This window comes from Choloepus didactylus, chromosome 8 (assembly GCF_015220235.1).
Source record: "Choloepus didactylus isolate mChoDid1 chromosome 8, mChoDid1.pri, whole genome shotgun sequence".
Lineage (NCBI taxonomy): Eukaryota > Metazoa > Chordata > Mammalia > Pilosa > Megalonychidae > Choloepus > Choloepus didactylus.
The window spans coordinates 12,971,556-12,988,388 of record NC_051314.1 but is presented as its reverse complement, the minus strand read 5'-3'; the positions used below and the strand labels follow the sequence as shown (position 1 = coordinate 12,988,388).

The 16,833-nt window shown below is 38.6% G+C and overlaps 1 protein-coding gene across 2 annotated transcripts in view; it reads right to left on the bottom strand.

Annotated features, from left to right (window-relative positions):
* Positions 1-16,833, bottom strand: part of SLC25A17 (solute carrier family 25 member 17) — a 72,651-nt gene that overhangs the window by 32,766 nt on the left and 23,052 nt on the right. The window contains exons 2-3 of one of the 2 annotated variants that reach the window (XM_037846110.1): positions 6,664-6,724; positions 822-888 (exon numbers count right to left, since the gene is read on the bottom strand). In XM_037846110.1, the coding sequence (XP_037702038.1) occupies positions 822-888; positions 6,664-6,724 (128 nt within the window). The remainder of the gene's footprint in view (positions 1-821; positions 889-6,663; positions 6,725-16,833) is intronic. The other variant, XM_037846111.1, reaches the window with a different exon arrangement.

The following is a 16,833-nucleotide window of genomic DNA, read 5'->3' as shown; positions in this document are numbered from 1 at the left end:
AGTTGGAAAATCATAATTTTGCAACTTCATGATACATTTAGGACGAAATTTTAAAAAGGAGCAGGATATTTGCATTGTGTTAATGTATCTCCTACTATACTGCTCATGATTCCAAGGGAGAAATAAATAGCAATTATTTAGTAGCTAAATTAGAAGTAAGAAATCCTAATTAACCAATGGAGGGCAAGTAGACAATATGTGGCTCCAGATATGATGGCCTGAGAAAGATACAATATCACCTTTGCATTATTCTGGCCAAGAATGCATAACCTCATTCTAGTCATGAAGAAACATGAGGCAAACTTAAAATAAGGAATGTTCTATTTAAAAAGGGGAAAACTATATTCTTAAAAAATGTCAAGGTCATAGGAGTAAGTGCTTTGACACATGCAACTTAGCCTCAAATAATTAAAAAAAAAATGGAAAAAAATGTAGGTGAATCGTGGTGAAGCATATGCCGGTGCTATTTAAAATATTTTTAATTTTGCAACATTTTATAAATTTGTAATTATTTCCAAGTAAAAAGTTTTTTAAAAAAGGAAATACACAGTCTGTATGACTACATCTTATAGCAAGGAGCTAAACAACTATTACTTCCTCCAGTTTAATATACATAAAACAAAGCACTGGTTTCACAGAAGAATTTACAATCCAAGCACAGATCTTTAAGGAGGTGAAAACAATTATGTACTTACAAAGTCAGGCAACTACAAATTCACAACACTATAAGGCTATGAGAAGGATAAAAAGTGAGTATATTGTAGGCACATGAATCTCCTGAAGAGCTGCTTTGTATAATAAAGATGAAATGTAGTACTCACAGGCCTTCTTCTTTAATGATCTCCAGGAGCACCATGTGTGTAGTTTTGGACTTTCTTTTCTCATCAACTACAAGAGCAGAATACATAGTTTTACTTAATTCTTTGAGGATTATTATTTTCAGTATCATCAAGTTTTACTGAAATGCCATTTACCTCACTTGAACAATCTCTTACCCCATTCTTCAAGGTCCCTAGTTTGCCTAAGAACTTAATTATTCTCCTATGTGACCATGTGGTAGCTTCCCAACTGTAGATTCTTTGGGTTTCATCTGCTATTCATGAACCATAAAGCATTTTAATTCAATTTCTAATTTCCAAAGTAAAAGATGTGATAGGATAAATTTCTGGTATTTCATAAGTTTTTCAAAATAATAAATATATTTCCATTTTTTATCTTAACACCTTATAATGTTGAAAGGAAATAAATTACCATTTTCCTTTTGTGCATCAGGCTTCAGACATAAAAGCTGGAAAGGATGCATGCTGGCTGGCAGCAAAGTCAGGATTAAAACTCAATTTCCTAAATTTTAGCCTTGTGCCGATCTTCTAATTAAAAAAATAGTCTCCAAGGGATGAGAACTCTGCTTTTCCTATCATTCTCACTAAAAACAAAAGCTACCACAATCAGCTTAAAATTTCCCACCCCAACTTGCTGAACATTCTGAGAACATAAAAATGTAGAAACTAACCAATTCCTAAGAATTACAAATACAGGAGGTGGGGCAAGATGGCGGCATAGAGAGGAGTGGAAGCTAAGTAGTCCCCCTGGAACAACTACAAAAAAAACAGAAACAACTAGTAAATAATCCAGAATAACTGCGGCGGGACAAACGAGACCATCCACTCATCATACACCAACCTGAATTGGGAGGAATGCCTGAGAACACAGCATAAAATCTGTAAGTAAAACCTGTGGATCCAAGTTGCGAGACCCCCTCCACCATAGCCCGAGCTGCAAAGCCTCATGGTGCCAGAGAGAAGCTCTCTCCCAGCAAGCGAATATAGCTCACCTGAGCTCCAACTGGGGTTTTAAGTAGCGAGTGTGAACTGCTCCCTACAGGTACGCATCCCTAAAAAACAGACAGAGGCTTTGGGTGACGACTGACCTTGGAGAGCTGGAGGGTTGCCTTGGACTGAGTCTAAAGGGGACTATCTGTTTCTTTTTTGGCTCAGTGGAGAAAGCCCCAGTCATTTTCAGTTTCCAGGGCTGTGACTCGGGGGAGGGTGGAGACAGCAGATGCAGAGAGCGAGACCACTGAAATGCTAATGACCTCCACCTGGGGGGGTCTGTCTTCTCTAGGAGGAAAGGGGTAGGGCCCCTTCCATTCAGAACCAGACCCCAGAGCCTGGGGGAACATGGCCATACCTCCTCACACCAGTTAAGAATTATAGTCTAACAGGCGTCACCTGCTGGGCAGAAAAGCACAGTGACCTGAGGCATCACAGGGTGGATCAATTTTCTAAGACACACCGGCAGGGAAACAAGATACTGAATATTTCTTCCCTCTGGGACCTGAGCCTGTTCTGGTCTGGGAAAACCTGATTTGGATAACCAAGGAAACCATGCCTAGACAACAGAAAATTACAACCTACACAGAAAAACAAAGTTATGGCCCAGTCAAAGGAACAAACGTACACTTCAACTGAGATACAGGAATTTAAACAACTAATGCTAAATCAATTCAAAAAGTTTAGAGAAGATATTGCAAAAGAGGTAGAGGCTGTAAAGGAAGCACTGGGCATGTATACGGCAGAAATCAAAAGTTCAAAAAAACAACTAGGAGAATCTATGGAAATGAAAGGCACAACACAAGAGATGAAAGACACAATGGAAACATACAACAGCAGACCTCAAGAGGCAGAAGAAAACACTCAAGAACTGGAGAACAAAACACCTGAAAGCCTACACGCAAAAGAGCAGATGGAGAAAAGAATGAAAAAATATGAGCAACGTCTCCGGGAACTCAAGGATGAAACAAAGTACAATAATGTACGCATCATTGGTATACCAGAAGGAGAAGAGAAGGGAAAGGGGGCAGAAGCAATAATTGAGGAAATAATTAATGAAAATTTCCCATGTCTTATGAAAGACATAAAATTACAGATCCAAGAAGCGCAGCGTACTCCAGACAGAAGAGATGAATAGGCCTACACCAAGACACTTAATAATTAGATTATCAAATGTCAAAGACAAAGAGAGAATCCTGAAAGCAGCAAGAGAAAAGTGATCCATTACATACAAAGGAAGCTTAATAAGACTATGTGCGGATCTCTCAGCAGAAACCATGGAGGCAAGAAGGAAGTGGTGTGATATATTTAAGATACTGAAAGAGAAAAACCGCCAACCAAGAATCCTATATCCAGCAAAGTTGTCCTTCAAATATGAGGGAGAGCTCAAAATATTTTCTGACAAACAGACAATGAGAGACTTTGTGAACAAGACACCTGCCCTACAGGAAATACTAAAGGGAGCAGCACTACAGGGTGATAGAAGACAGGAGTGCGTGGTTTGGAACACAGTTTTGGGAGATGGTAGCACAACAATGTAAGTACACTGAACAAAGGTAACTATGAATACAGCTGAGAGAGGAAGGTGGGGAGCATGTGAGACACCACAAGAAAGGAGGAAAGATAACGACTGGGACTGTGTAACTTGGTGAAATCTAGAGTATTCAACAATTGTGATAAAATGTACAAATATGTTCTTTTACGAGGGAGAACAAGCAAATGTCAACCTTGCAAGGTGTTAAAAATGGGGAGGCATTGGGGGAGGGATGCAATCAGCATAAACTAGAGACTATAACTAATAGAATCATTGTATTATGCTTCTTTTAATGTAACAAAGGTGATATACCAAGGTAAATGCAGATGAGGGGGGGGATAGGGGAGGCATGTTAGACACTTGACATTGGTGGTATTGTCTGATGCTTTATTCTACTTTGATTTAAGGTTATTTTTCCTTTTGCTGCCTCCCAGCTGTCATTTTTTTTTCCTGTTTCTTTTGCCTCTCTACCTTCTTTGACTCTCCCTCCTGCCTTGTGGAAGAAATGTAGATGCCCTTATACAGATAGTGGTGAAGGTGGTGAACACATAAATGTATGACCATGCAGAGAACCATCAATTATTTACTTGGGATGGAATGTATGGTGAGTGAATAAAACCATATTAAAAAAAAAATGGGTTGATGACAAAACCTCGAGGGCAATATACTGAGTGAAATAAGCCAGACATATAAGGACAATTATTGCAGGGTCTCACTGATAGGAACTGTGCCATTTGAATCTATTGTGTCCCCCAAATGCCATTATCTTTGTGGTCTTGTGTGGGGCAGACATTTTTGGTGCTGGTTAGATTTGCTTGGAATGTGCCCCACTCAGCTGTGGGTAATGATCATTTTAATGAGATGTTCCCATGGAGGCGTGGCCCCACCCATTCGGGGTGGGCCTTGATCAGTGGAGCTATATAAATGAGCTGACTCAGAGAGTGGAAACTCACTGAGTGCAGCTGGGAGTGATGTTTTGAAGAGGAGCAAGCTTGCTATAGAGAGGAGCGTCCTGGGAGAAAGCCGTTTTGAGGCCAGAGCTTTGGAGCAGACGCCAGCTGCCTTCCTAGCTAGCAGAGGTTTTCCGGATGCCATTGGCCATCCTCTGGTGAAGGTACCTGATTGCCGATGTGTTGCCTTGGACGCTTTGTGGCCTTAAGACTGTAACTGTGTAGCGAAGTAAATCCCCGTTTTATAAAAGCCTATCCATCTCTGGTGTTTTGCATTCTGCAGCATTAGCAAACTAAAACAGGAACTAATTATAATATGTAAACTCATAGACATGAAATATAAGGTACCAAGATATAGGACGAGGCTTAAGAATGGGGAGTGGTTGCGTAGTATGAGCAGAATGTTCAATTAGGATGAACTTAAATGTTTGGAAATGAACAGGGGTGTTGGTAGCAAGATGTGAGAATAACTAACAGCGCCGAATGGTGTGTGAATGAGGTGGAAAGGGGAAGCTCAGAGTCATATATGTCACCAGAAGGAAAGTTGGAGGCCAAAAGATGGGAATGTATAAAACTGAATCCTGTGGTGAGCAATGTCCATGATCAACTGTACAAATACTAGAAATCACTTCCATGAACCAGAACAAATGTATGACAATACAATTAGAAGTTAATAATAGAGGGGCATATAGGGAAGAACTATACACCTATTACAAACTATATACTACAGTTAGTAGTATTTCAACATTTTTTCATAAACAGTAACAAATGTACTATACCAATACTACGAGTCAACAATTGAGGGGGGTTGGTTAGGGATAGGGGAGGATTAGAGTTTCCTTTTCTTTTTTTCTTTTTTCATCTTTCACTTTATTTCTTGTCTGGAGTAATGAAAAGTTTCTAAAAATTGAACAAAAATTAAGTGTGATGGATGCACAGCTGTATGAGGGTACCCAGGGGGAAGTGATTGTACACTTTGGATCTTTGGATAATTGTATGGTATCTGAACAATCTCAATAAAAATGAAGGAAAAAAAATTACAAATACATTTACCCTTTGATCCTGCAATCCCACTTTTGGGAACTTACCCCATAGAATGTACACTAACAAAGTGACATATGAACAGGCTATTCCTTAGATCATTATAAGTAACAGCAAAAGAGTGGAAGTGGAAACAACCCAGGAGTCTACAGTAAGGCAAGGGTAAATACATTACAGGGCGTTCACACCATGGAACACTGCAGAAATGATGGAGAAGACCCCAAGGCACGATTTGGAAGGCATCTAAAACATACTGCCAAGTGAAAAATGCACAGTTCAGTGAAGTGTGTAAAGTATGTCTTATGTGTAAGAGAGGAAGAAAATTAAGAATATATATTCTTACTTGCTTGTAATTCCATAAAGAAAATATGCAAGGCTATTCAAGAAACTAATAAAAACCTCATCTATAGGGGAGAGGAAAAGGGGCATATGTGAGTGACACTTTTCACACTACTGTATACCTTTTTTATGTATTTCAGTTTTGAATCTCAAAAACACTACCTATCCAAATGTTTTTAATTAATTAAAAATAATAGGCAGGAAAGTTTTTTGTTTTTGTTTTTAAATAACAGCAAACATTTAGTGAGCACCTACTATGGACCAGGCAATGCTTGGGGAAGCCAAAGGATGAAGAGATGAGGTACCTTGCCCAACTTTTTTTCTTTTGTTAAATTGTGGTAAAATATATATAGCACAAAATTTTTCATTTTAACCATTTTTAAGTGCACAATTCACTGTGTTAGTTATATTTACAATGTGCATGAAGGGTTTTAACATAGAACTTATTCATAGGTAATCTTACTCTTTCACGTAAATTCTGACATAGATTTATAATTTCAATTTGAAAAATACTGAGGCATAAACAATCAGGAATTACAGAGGGGTGCATAGGTAAAGAAGCAAATTAGGACTGCATGCCCAGATTAGCAACGATAGTGGGCATCTGGCCCCACAATGTTTCCTAGTTTCCTTTCTTTTTTGAGAAAACCGCCCTCTGCTTCCACTAACAACTCTCCACTTTGTGTCCAAAAGCGTCATAAGGCTTACTATAAAGAACTGTAATGATTCAAAATGATAAATGCAGGCCCATTCAGGTTCTTTCAGATTAGAAAATGGCTGATGCCATGACTTATCCATGAATATTTTCTCTGTTAATTAGGAAACAGCAATGATGACCAATACTTAAAGTCAGTAAAAATGGACAACAGTGTATTTCTAAGGAAACCGAATATCCTTACATTAATTTATAACTTATTAGAGAAATAGGTTTGCTCCCCAAAACCAAATGATTACTACAGAAGATACTTACCCTGAAGTCGAAGTCTAGCTGTATCCAAAGGAAAAAATACTGTCATTGCTGTCACACTTCCCTGTAAAGTTTAAAAATGCCTTTAGCCCTTACAATATCACAAAAACAACAGGTCACAACTTTTAAATGAAAAAAATTCTTTATTAACAATGTGTCAAGTGGAGTGCTAACTTCCATCTTTACTGGCTGGCCGCTGCCATGGAATAATAATCTTATGTCAGTAAGTCCCATTAAACACATGTCTAACTCCATTCCTGGCATGTTCTTTGACCTTGGGGCTAAGCTGGGTTGGAACAAGGCAGTGGTGGGCATAATTAAATATTAAATATGGAAAAGTCTGAAAAATCTCTAATGTAAAAGAAAACAGAACTTTGAAGTAAGGGGAAAAAAGCCCTTAGATTTCTTATTCAGTATTTCTGATTAACTCCCACAGTGATATTACTTATTATTTCTGATTAAGGGCCCATACCTGACATCTCCAGGGATGGTCTTCGGTCCCTTAGGATCTAAATTTAAACTGCACAATAAGAATGTGATAGCCTCATAAAACTAATGAGCCCTGCACTTAAATGGCCTTATCTAACATTCCTCTTTCTTCCTATATAACCTATCCTTAAAAAATTTTAATTGAACCATTTTTTCTCTTGCTCCAAATCTGAAATAAAATCTTTGACCCGTGCTAATACAACAAACACGTCAAATCAGACTTTCAGTGAGCAAATACATACAATATTTTTAATCTATTGAGATTACTATATTTCAAACTTCTACAGTTATGTACTTAAACAGAAGTATTTAAATTTCCAGAAGAACCTTCTGTCTATCCACTTGATACTGAAAAAGAAAATCTACTTAGATGACAAATTTAGGAGTCTGCAAACTATGACAAATGTCAAAGATAGCAGGTAATGGATTTTGACCTTTTACAGGTCAGCTGCTGCTACCCTGCTCATTGATATCCCCAGGAACCAAAATATCCAGTAATCAGAAACAGATACACATTTCTATTTCAAGGGCTTAACCAATGTATTACCCCAAAGTGAAAGGGCTTGTAAAAATCATATTGTTGTTAAAAATAGAGTTTTGTTGGTCTGTTTGCTAGGACAATCTCTTTGTTAAAAATTCTATAAAAATTTCATCCAAGGTAACATAATGACAACAAAAATTATCAGGGAAAAAAATAAAGGAACATGTCTCTCTATTTGTAAGATCCCGTGACAGATAAAAATCACAAAGACAAATATTTGGGGATGAAACCTCTGCTTGGATTTACTACAGAAGATACTCACTCTGCTAACAGAGGCATAAGGTCAAGTTTTAGGCTACTGATCTAATAATGGTTACTGTTCTAGTTTGCTAATGCTGCCAGAATGCAAAACACCAGAGATGGATTGGCTTATATAAAAGGGGGTTTATTTGATTACACAGTTACAGTCTTAAGGCCATAAAGTGTCCAAGGTAATACATAAGCAATCGGGTACCTTCACTGGAGGATGGCCAATGGTGTCTGGAAAACCTTTGTTAGCTGGGAAGGCACGTGGCTGGCGTCTGCTCCAAAGTTCTGGTTTCAAAATGGCTTTCTCCCAGGACGTTCCTCTCTAGGCTGCAGTTCCTCAAAAATATCACTCTTAGTTGCACTTGGGGTGTTTGCCCTCTCTCAGCTTCTCCGGAGCAAGAGTCTGCTTTCAACGGCCGTCTTCAAACTGTCTCTCATCTGCAGCTCCTGTGCTTTCTTCCAAGTGACCCTCTTGGCTGTGGCAGCTTGCTCCTTCTGTCTGATCTTATATAGTGCTCCAGTAATTTAATTCAGACTCACCTTGAATGGGCGGGCCAACACCTCCATGGAAATTATCCAATCAGAGTCATCACCCACAGTTGGGTGGGGCACATCTCCATGGAAACACTCAAAGAATTGCAATCTAATTAACACTGATACGTCTGCCCACACAAGATTACATCAAAGATAATGGTGTTTGGGGGGACATAATACATTCAAACTGGCACAGTTACATACGGTATTTTAACCATGATAATAATGGGAAATTAGGTCAATTTTGAAGACAAGTACAAAAATTTGCTAGACCTGTTTCATATTGAAATAGGTCAGCCTGATTGACAAGGGAGACCACTATCATACTGTTAGTATTCTTCAAAACTCAGATTGAATGTTTCCTTCCCCTGACCCATCAGGTTACAATGAATTTTTCATTCATCTATGCTCCCATAGCACTTGTTTATATCTCTCTTACAGCACTTACATTACAGTGAACTCTAATTCTTCTGCTAGACTGTGAGAATATTCATTCTATATCTTTACACATCATAAATTCTCAATTAAATGTTTATTAAATTCACTCTTTCAGTGATTTATGCTCTTTTGGTGACTCCTACAAAGGTATTCTTTTCTGATAAGGACTGGGCAATATTTAATGTCTCAAGGAACACTGGATCCATAAGACTTTATGGTCAACAAATCCATACTTCCAGCATCCTTGCTCACTGGTGACTAGAAGCAACTTCCAAGAAAAATTGGGGCTGGAAAGCTGGAGAAAGCTTATTAAGCTTATTAAGCCTGGGGCATTTATTTCCCATTGAACGGTACAGCATGTCTATACATGGTATCACCCACCTTCAACCCTCTGCTCTACTAGCTTTAACCCCACACCTGAAGATTTCTAACTTAGAAAACTCTCCCCTACCTACCTCAAAGTCTTAAAGTGAAACACATCTTACACTAAGATAAAGAGAGTAGTCAGCCCAATGAGCCCACTGCTTATTACCTCCTAAGGACTAGCAAACTCCAAAATCAGTAAAACTAAATGACAGTTTTAAAATTTATTAGTATTGGAAAGACTGGATTAAGATGCTTAACTGAAAACCCACTGTTGCCTTTTCCCCACTCCCATCACTAATAATGGGAGAAAAGATTTATAAATTAAAGTGTGTAGAAAAACAAAAAAGGTGTCCCATTGGTGGATCAGAAATAAAAAGAAAGACAGCCAAATAGGCTATTCTGAAAGACGGAACCACAGACCAAACTGCACAGAAGACAGGTATGGTAGGCAGAATAATGTGCCCTCAGACATATCTATGTCCTAGTCCCTGGAACCTGTGAATATGTTACATTACATGGCAAAGGGTAATTAAGTTTGCAGATGGAATTAAGGTTGCTAATCATCTTGCCTTGAAATAGGGAAATGAGCCTGGATTATTTGGTGAGACCAAATGATGACAAGGTCATTAAAAGTGGAAGAGGAAGGCAGAAGAGTAGGTGGGAATGATATGATATGAGAAGGAGTCAACCCATTATTGTTAGTTTTGAAGATGGAGGAAGATGGCCACTAGCCAAGGAATGGCGGCAGCCCCGAGAGGCTGGAAAGGCAAGGAAGTAAGAATGCATCCCTGCTGTTACCTTGATTTTAGACCAGACTTCTGACTTACAGAACAGTATGATAATACATTTGTGTTGTTTTAAGCCATGTTTGGGGTAATTTGTTACAGCAGCAACAGATAACAAATACAACAGGATTACTACAAATGGCAGGGGCAGACACTGGGAAGCGGAAGGGAGATCTGGGGTGACATTCTCATCTAGATGGGTGTCACAGCAATAGCAGTTATGCAGGAGCAAGACCCAAGCATGAGCAGAACTTAGGAACATGGGCTTGCCTAAAGTAACCACATGGAACAGGAAAACTCTATACTCAGAAAGCTAGCCACTGCAACACCTTGCCAGAAGCCCATCCCATCTTTTCACCACATCTCTAGAGACCAGTAATGGTAACCAGACAGGCACAGGAAGGAGAAGGGGTATGGAGTGGGGAGGAAACTAAAACCTTACCCGTTTTACCCTATTAAAGGAAAGGACAAACACATACACACACAGACTTTTTCTAGATTTTGTTAGAAAAATATAAGTTTAAATATGATAGTTAAAAATTTAAGGATGAAAGGTGGGCTTCCACTTGTAGCAATATGGTTGGTGTACTAGATAACTTGCTACAAAACACCTAGAAATGCTGGATAGAATATAACAAATACCTTTAAATGCTTAGCTTAGCTCACAAGAAAAGTACAGGAAATCCACTGGGGCCAAAAAGAAGAGTAGAAACTTACAGGGTTAAAAAGACTCCCTTGGTTTGGTTACTGTGCTGGTTTGAAGCTGTTATGTACTCTACAAAATGCCATGTCCTTTTAATCTAATGCTGTGGGTGCAGACCTATTGTGGGTGGGACCTTTTGATTGTTTCCATTGAGATGTGACCCACCCAATTCAAGGCGGACGCCACCATGTGCCTTCCCATGTGACAGAGGAACCCTGAATGCCAGCAGCCTTTCTTCAGAAAACGTATTCTGCTGATGCCTTAATTTGGACGCTTTCACGGCCTTAGAACTGTAAATTTGTCAACTAATAAATCCCCATTGTAAAAGCCAACCCATTTATGGTATTTTGCATTCTGGCAGTTTTAACAAACTGAAACAGATTTTGGTAGCAAAAATGGGGTGTTATGACTTGCAAATACCAAAATGCTGGAAAGGCTTCATAAATGCATATGGGGAAGATTCTGGAAGAATTGTGACATGTTTAATAGAAAAGGCCTAGATTGCTTTGAAGAGACTGTTAGAAATATGGACACTAAAGGTGCTTCCGATGAGGCCTGAGACAGAAATGATGAATGTGTCATTGCAAACTGGAAGAAAGGTGGCCCTTGTTTTAAAGTGACAGAGAACTTGGCAAAATTGAGTACTGGTGTTAGATGGAAGGCAGAATTTGAAAGTGATGAGCTTGAATATTTAGCTGAGGAAATTCTCAAACTAAATGTGGAAAATGAAGTCTGGCTTCTCCTCGCAGCTTATAGTAAAATGCGAGAGGAAAGGGATAAGCTGAGAACTGCTCTTGGGTACAAAGAAATTGGAAATTGATGGTTTGGAAATTCTGGCCTTCCAGAAAGTGGGACCCCAGAGGCTAGTGCCCCATGTGAGGATTTAACTAAACATGGAAGAACCAGTTAGCCATTTCAGTGAGTCAGGCTTGGAGATGGAGTTATCCAGAAAGGATCTGTCTGATGGTTGGGACCTGTGTGCTGCATGTGAAACCGATCAGTTTGTTGTAGGATCTGTATAAATGGAACAATTGCCAGTCTGGGCTAAAAGGGACAGAAAAGGGATAGATTGGAGGAAAAATGACTTCCACAGCAAAGAAATCTTGGGTCAGGAGAGTGGACTCACCCATGCACATGAAAAGGGTGAGTTCGCCCTGGAATTTTCTCAAGGCAGGACTTCTACCCGGTTGTTCAGGAAGAGTGTTGCCAACCCAGGCTTCAGAGAGGGGGGAACACATTCGCCAGAGAATGGAGAGAGCCAGTGCTCTGGAGATGGCAGAGTCCTGCTGCCTCCTAGATGCTTCAAGAGGGTGAACGGAGGACATGGCCATCTCCCCAATGTTTGGAGATGTTGGAACACTCATCCCAGTGTTTGGAGACAGCAGGGCTGCTGCTCAAGCACTTGGAAAGGGTGAGACTGCTACTTTCTCAAGCCCCAAGGGTAAAACATCATTCTATAGATGACTTTCATACCTGAAAACCTAATGAAATATGCCCTGCAGTTTTTTGAAACTGTTTGGGTCTGGTGACCTGTTTTTCTTCCAATTTCTCCCTATGGAAATGGGAACATTTATCCTATGACTGTCCTTCCTTTGTATATTGGAAGCAAGTAACTTGTTCTACATTTCACAGGTCCACAGCCTGTGAATTTTGCCTTAGGAAAAACCATGATTATAACTGATTTTGATGATACTTTTTACTTAATATTGTTACTGAAATGGTTTAAGGCTTTTGTGATACTGTGATGGAATGAAAGTATTTTGTGTATGGAAAGAACATGTCTTTTTGAGGGCCATAGGATGGAGTGTACTGCTTTGAAGCTGTTATGTACCCCAGAAAAGGACATGTTCTTTTAATCCATTCCTGTGGGTGCAGATCTATTGTGGTGGGACCTTTTGATTGGGTTGTTTCAACTGAGATGTGACTCACCCAATTCAAAATGGGTCTTAATTCTTTTCTGGAGTCCTTTATGAGGATAAAGACAGAAAAAAGCCAAGAGAGCTCAGAGCGAAATACCCAGAGAGCTTGGAGAGGAAGGCCCAAAGAGGCACTAAGAGAGGGCCCACAGAAACTTAGAAGAGGCCACTGGAAACAGAAACTAAAAGCAACGAGACCCGGGAGCAAAGGACCAGCAGATGCCAGCCATGTGCCTTTCCATATAACAGAGGAACCCCAGATGCCAGTAGCCTTTCTTCAGAAAAGGTATTCCCTAGTTGATGCCTTAATTTGGACATTTTCATGGTCTTAGAACTATACAATTGTAAACTAATAAATCCCTGTTGTAAAAGCCAACCCATTTCTGGTATTCATTCTGGCAGCTTTCGCAAACTGAAATAGTTACCTAGGATTTTCTGCCAGTCTAAGTGATCAAGGGGCTTTTTAAGTATTCATTTTGTAAATTTTAATGAGGTGTAACATATATACAGAAAAGTGCATTGTTTTATACTCTCACAAGTCACTTTAATGCCTAGGCTTAATAAAGAACAGCTGGATTCTCACCTCTGCTTCACCATTATAACATTATGATATCAAGTCTTGTACTGGAAAACAGGACCTTCAAGACAGACTAAGAGTAAAAAGGAAAATGATGCCTTAAAATTGTTATGAAAATAATTTTGTAGGGAAAAAATTGAGTTGCAATGGAAAACTATGCATTGTCTAGAGGACTCTCCTCCAGGTTATTCTGATTCTATGGGAGTTATTCTACAACTCTATAAATTATTGATAACTGATGGCAATGCAAAAGAGGCATGCAAATTCTGTCCTGTTCAGTAGAGGTTCAATCAATTTCTCTTTTCACAGTGGAAGAAGCTAGTTTTGCTCCCATTTGCACACTTGATTTCAACATTTCCTGAGCTTTTTGTATTTCTTTGAACTGGCTGTAACACTCCCCCCATTTCTTCACTAATGAGCTAAATAAAATCTTTAACTCCAGGTACCTATGTAAAATATGCTCATATCTGCAAAACAGTCATTATTTTACCTTTTTCATATAATAGAAAATTATACTGAAGGAGAAGCTAAACAGTTTAAAAAGCTGTATTTTCAAGAAAGCAGAAAGGCCTGTTTAGTCTTCTTAGATATAGATAACATATAATCATCTGGCCTCTGTGAAACAGGATGGGCTGCAGGTGTTACTCTAATAAGTCACATGTAATGTAGCAAGGTTGAATACAGCCCTAATCAAATGTACATTTATCAATATGATGCAATGGCTAAACTAATCATAGAATAAAATGAGAAAACTATATTAACAGGTTAAAGATAAGTAATAGCAATCTCTTTTCTAATTTTTAGACTTTATATAAGTAAAAGTATGTTACATTGCTCTTACAGAAGTCATAGCTTAATTAGTAGAAATATTTTTAGTAGAGTTTTGCAGCATTAAAGGCTAAGTCTTAGACAACACTGTGGATACCCTCCTTTGATCTTGAACTACTTGTGAATCAAGACACTTCACTTTGAGAGTCATTCATGTTCACGATGCATCATGTAATATAAAAATAGAATATGACTTAATTAAAGGTACTCTAAATCAAGATGCTATAAATTTTCTATAACTCAGACAAGGGGGAGATCTCTAATCTGTCCAGCTGCATCTGGAGAAGTGGGGGCTCCGAGGCTTGGTAATGTATCAATTAATTTTTACACTGTAAACCTGTTCATTTTACCTTAAGGGCTCCTTTAGTAAAAATGTGTTAAAGTTAAATTCTTGTCTTGAGTGCTCTTTACTTTTAAACTATTTTCTGTCCTTATACTCTTAATTGAGTGACAGGTTAATTGATGAAGCCCAAACCCACTGACTCATGACCCCATAAGGCTCAGGCCTTTTCTAATGGAGATCATAGGTCTGAGGTGTAAAGAGATGAACCTGTGACAATGTGCCTCATCTTGTGACAAGCTAAGGACCAAGGATTACCAGCAGCCAGCCCCAGATGCCTCAGTCTTTGAGAAGAAAGCACTGCCTTGATTTGGACTTTTTCCTAGCCTCAAACCATGAGTGAATAAATTTCTATTGTTTATCCTGACCAATTTCATGGTATTGGCTTGAGCAGCCTAGGAAAATAAACACCATATGATCCACAATTCCACTTAGCAGTATATACCCCAAATAACTAAAAACAGATGTTCAAACAAAAATTTATACACAAATGTTCATAGCAGTACTTCTCACAATAGCCAGAAGGTAAAAACAACCCAAATTCCATCAGCTGATGAAAGGATAAACAAAATGTGGTATATCCTTACAATGGAGTATTATTCAGCAATAGAAAGGAATGAAGTTCTTATGAATGCTCTACATAGATGAACTGTGAAGACATGTGAAATAAGCCAGACACAAAAGGACAAATATTGTGTGATTTCACTTATATGAAATATCTAGAATAGTCAAATTCATAGAGGCAGAAAGTAGATTAGCAGCTACCAGGGGTTGAGGGGGGTGGGAATGGGGAGTTATTGCTTATGGGTAAAGTTTCTGTATAGGGTGCTGAAAAAGTCCTGGACATAGAGGTAATGGTTACACAACACTGTGACTATAATTAATGCCCTGAATTGGACATTTAAAAATGGTTAAAATGGCAAATTTTACGTTATATATGTGTGTGTGTAAAAAAAAATTAAATAAGAAATTAAATTAAAAAATCAAATAAGAAATTAAAAAATCAAATAAATTCTTTTCACCCACCATCCCATCATATTGGCAAATATTTAAAATACTGATATTGAACAATGGCAAAATGATGGGAAACATGGCAGTATCATTAAGATTAAAAATAAACTTTTAAAGAGCAACTCTGTTTCTCCAGGTACATACGCACAATATGCTATTTAGGCATTTTTTAAAACCCAAAGAGCTACATATTTCCACATATCTATTTGTGTATGCAAATGCACAGGAAAAGGTCTGAGATATACTTCAAGCCGAATATATCTAAGAAATAGACCAAGATAAGGGATGATGGTCAAAAGGGAAACTCTCATTCTATCTGTAATGTTTGCTTTTTTTTCTTTTTACAAGAACAGTACTAATAGCAGCAGAAATAATCACAACAATAATAGTAGCTAACTTAAATACTGTACTTGCTATATGCCAGCCACTGTTGTAATCACCTTACGTAGATTAAAACATTTAATCCTCACAACAACCTGATGATGTAGGTACTATTATTCTTACCATTTTACAGATGAGAAAACAGACACCAAGAAGTTCAGCAACTTTCCTACTGTCATATGGTTTGGATTTTAACACAGGGAGTCAGGCTCCAGAGTCCACTATACTTTTGTAATTAAACTTTTATAAAAATTACTAATACGGCACTGCCCATGTATTTTATCTCAACTATTTTTTTTTAACATTTAACATAGTTTTGTTATACAAGAAAAACTATTTTTCTTCAAAACAAAACAAAACAACCCGACCTTTTGAATGATGTTCTAGTTTGCTAATGCTGCAGGAATGCAAAACACCAGAAATGGACTGACTTTTATAAAGGGGGTTGATTTGGTTACACAGTTTAGTCTTAAGGCCATAAAGTGTCCAAGGTAACACATCAGCAACTGGGTACCTTCCCTGGAGGATGGCCAATGGTGTCTGGAATACCTCTGTTAGCTGGAAAGGCACGTGGCTGGTGTCTGCTCCAAAGTTCTGGGTTCGAAATGGCTTTTTCCCAGGTCGTTCCTCTCTAGGCTGGAGTTCCTCAAAAAATGTCACTCTCAGTTGCTCTTGGGGCATTTGTCCTTTCTTAGCTTCTCCAGAGCAAAGGTCTGCTTTCAACGGCTGTCTTCAAACTGTCTCTCATCTGCAGCTACTCTCTCAGTTCGGTGCATTCTTCAAAGTGTCCCTCTTGGCTGTACCTCCTCTTCAAAATGTCACTCTCAGCTGCACTGAGTTCCTTTTGTTTGTCAGCTCATTTATATGGCTCCAGTGATTTAATTTAGACCCACCCTGAATGGGTGGGGTAACACCTCCATGGAAATTATCCACTCAGAGTTATCACCCACAGTTGGGTGGGGTGCATCTCCATGGAAACATTCAAAGAATTACAATCTAATCAACACTGATACCT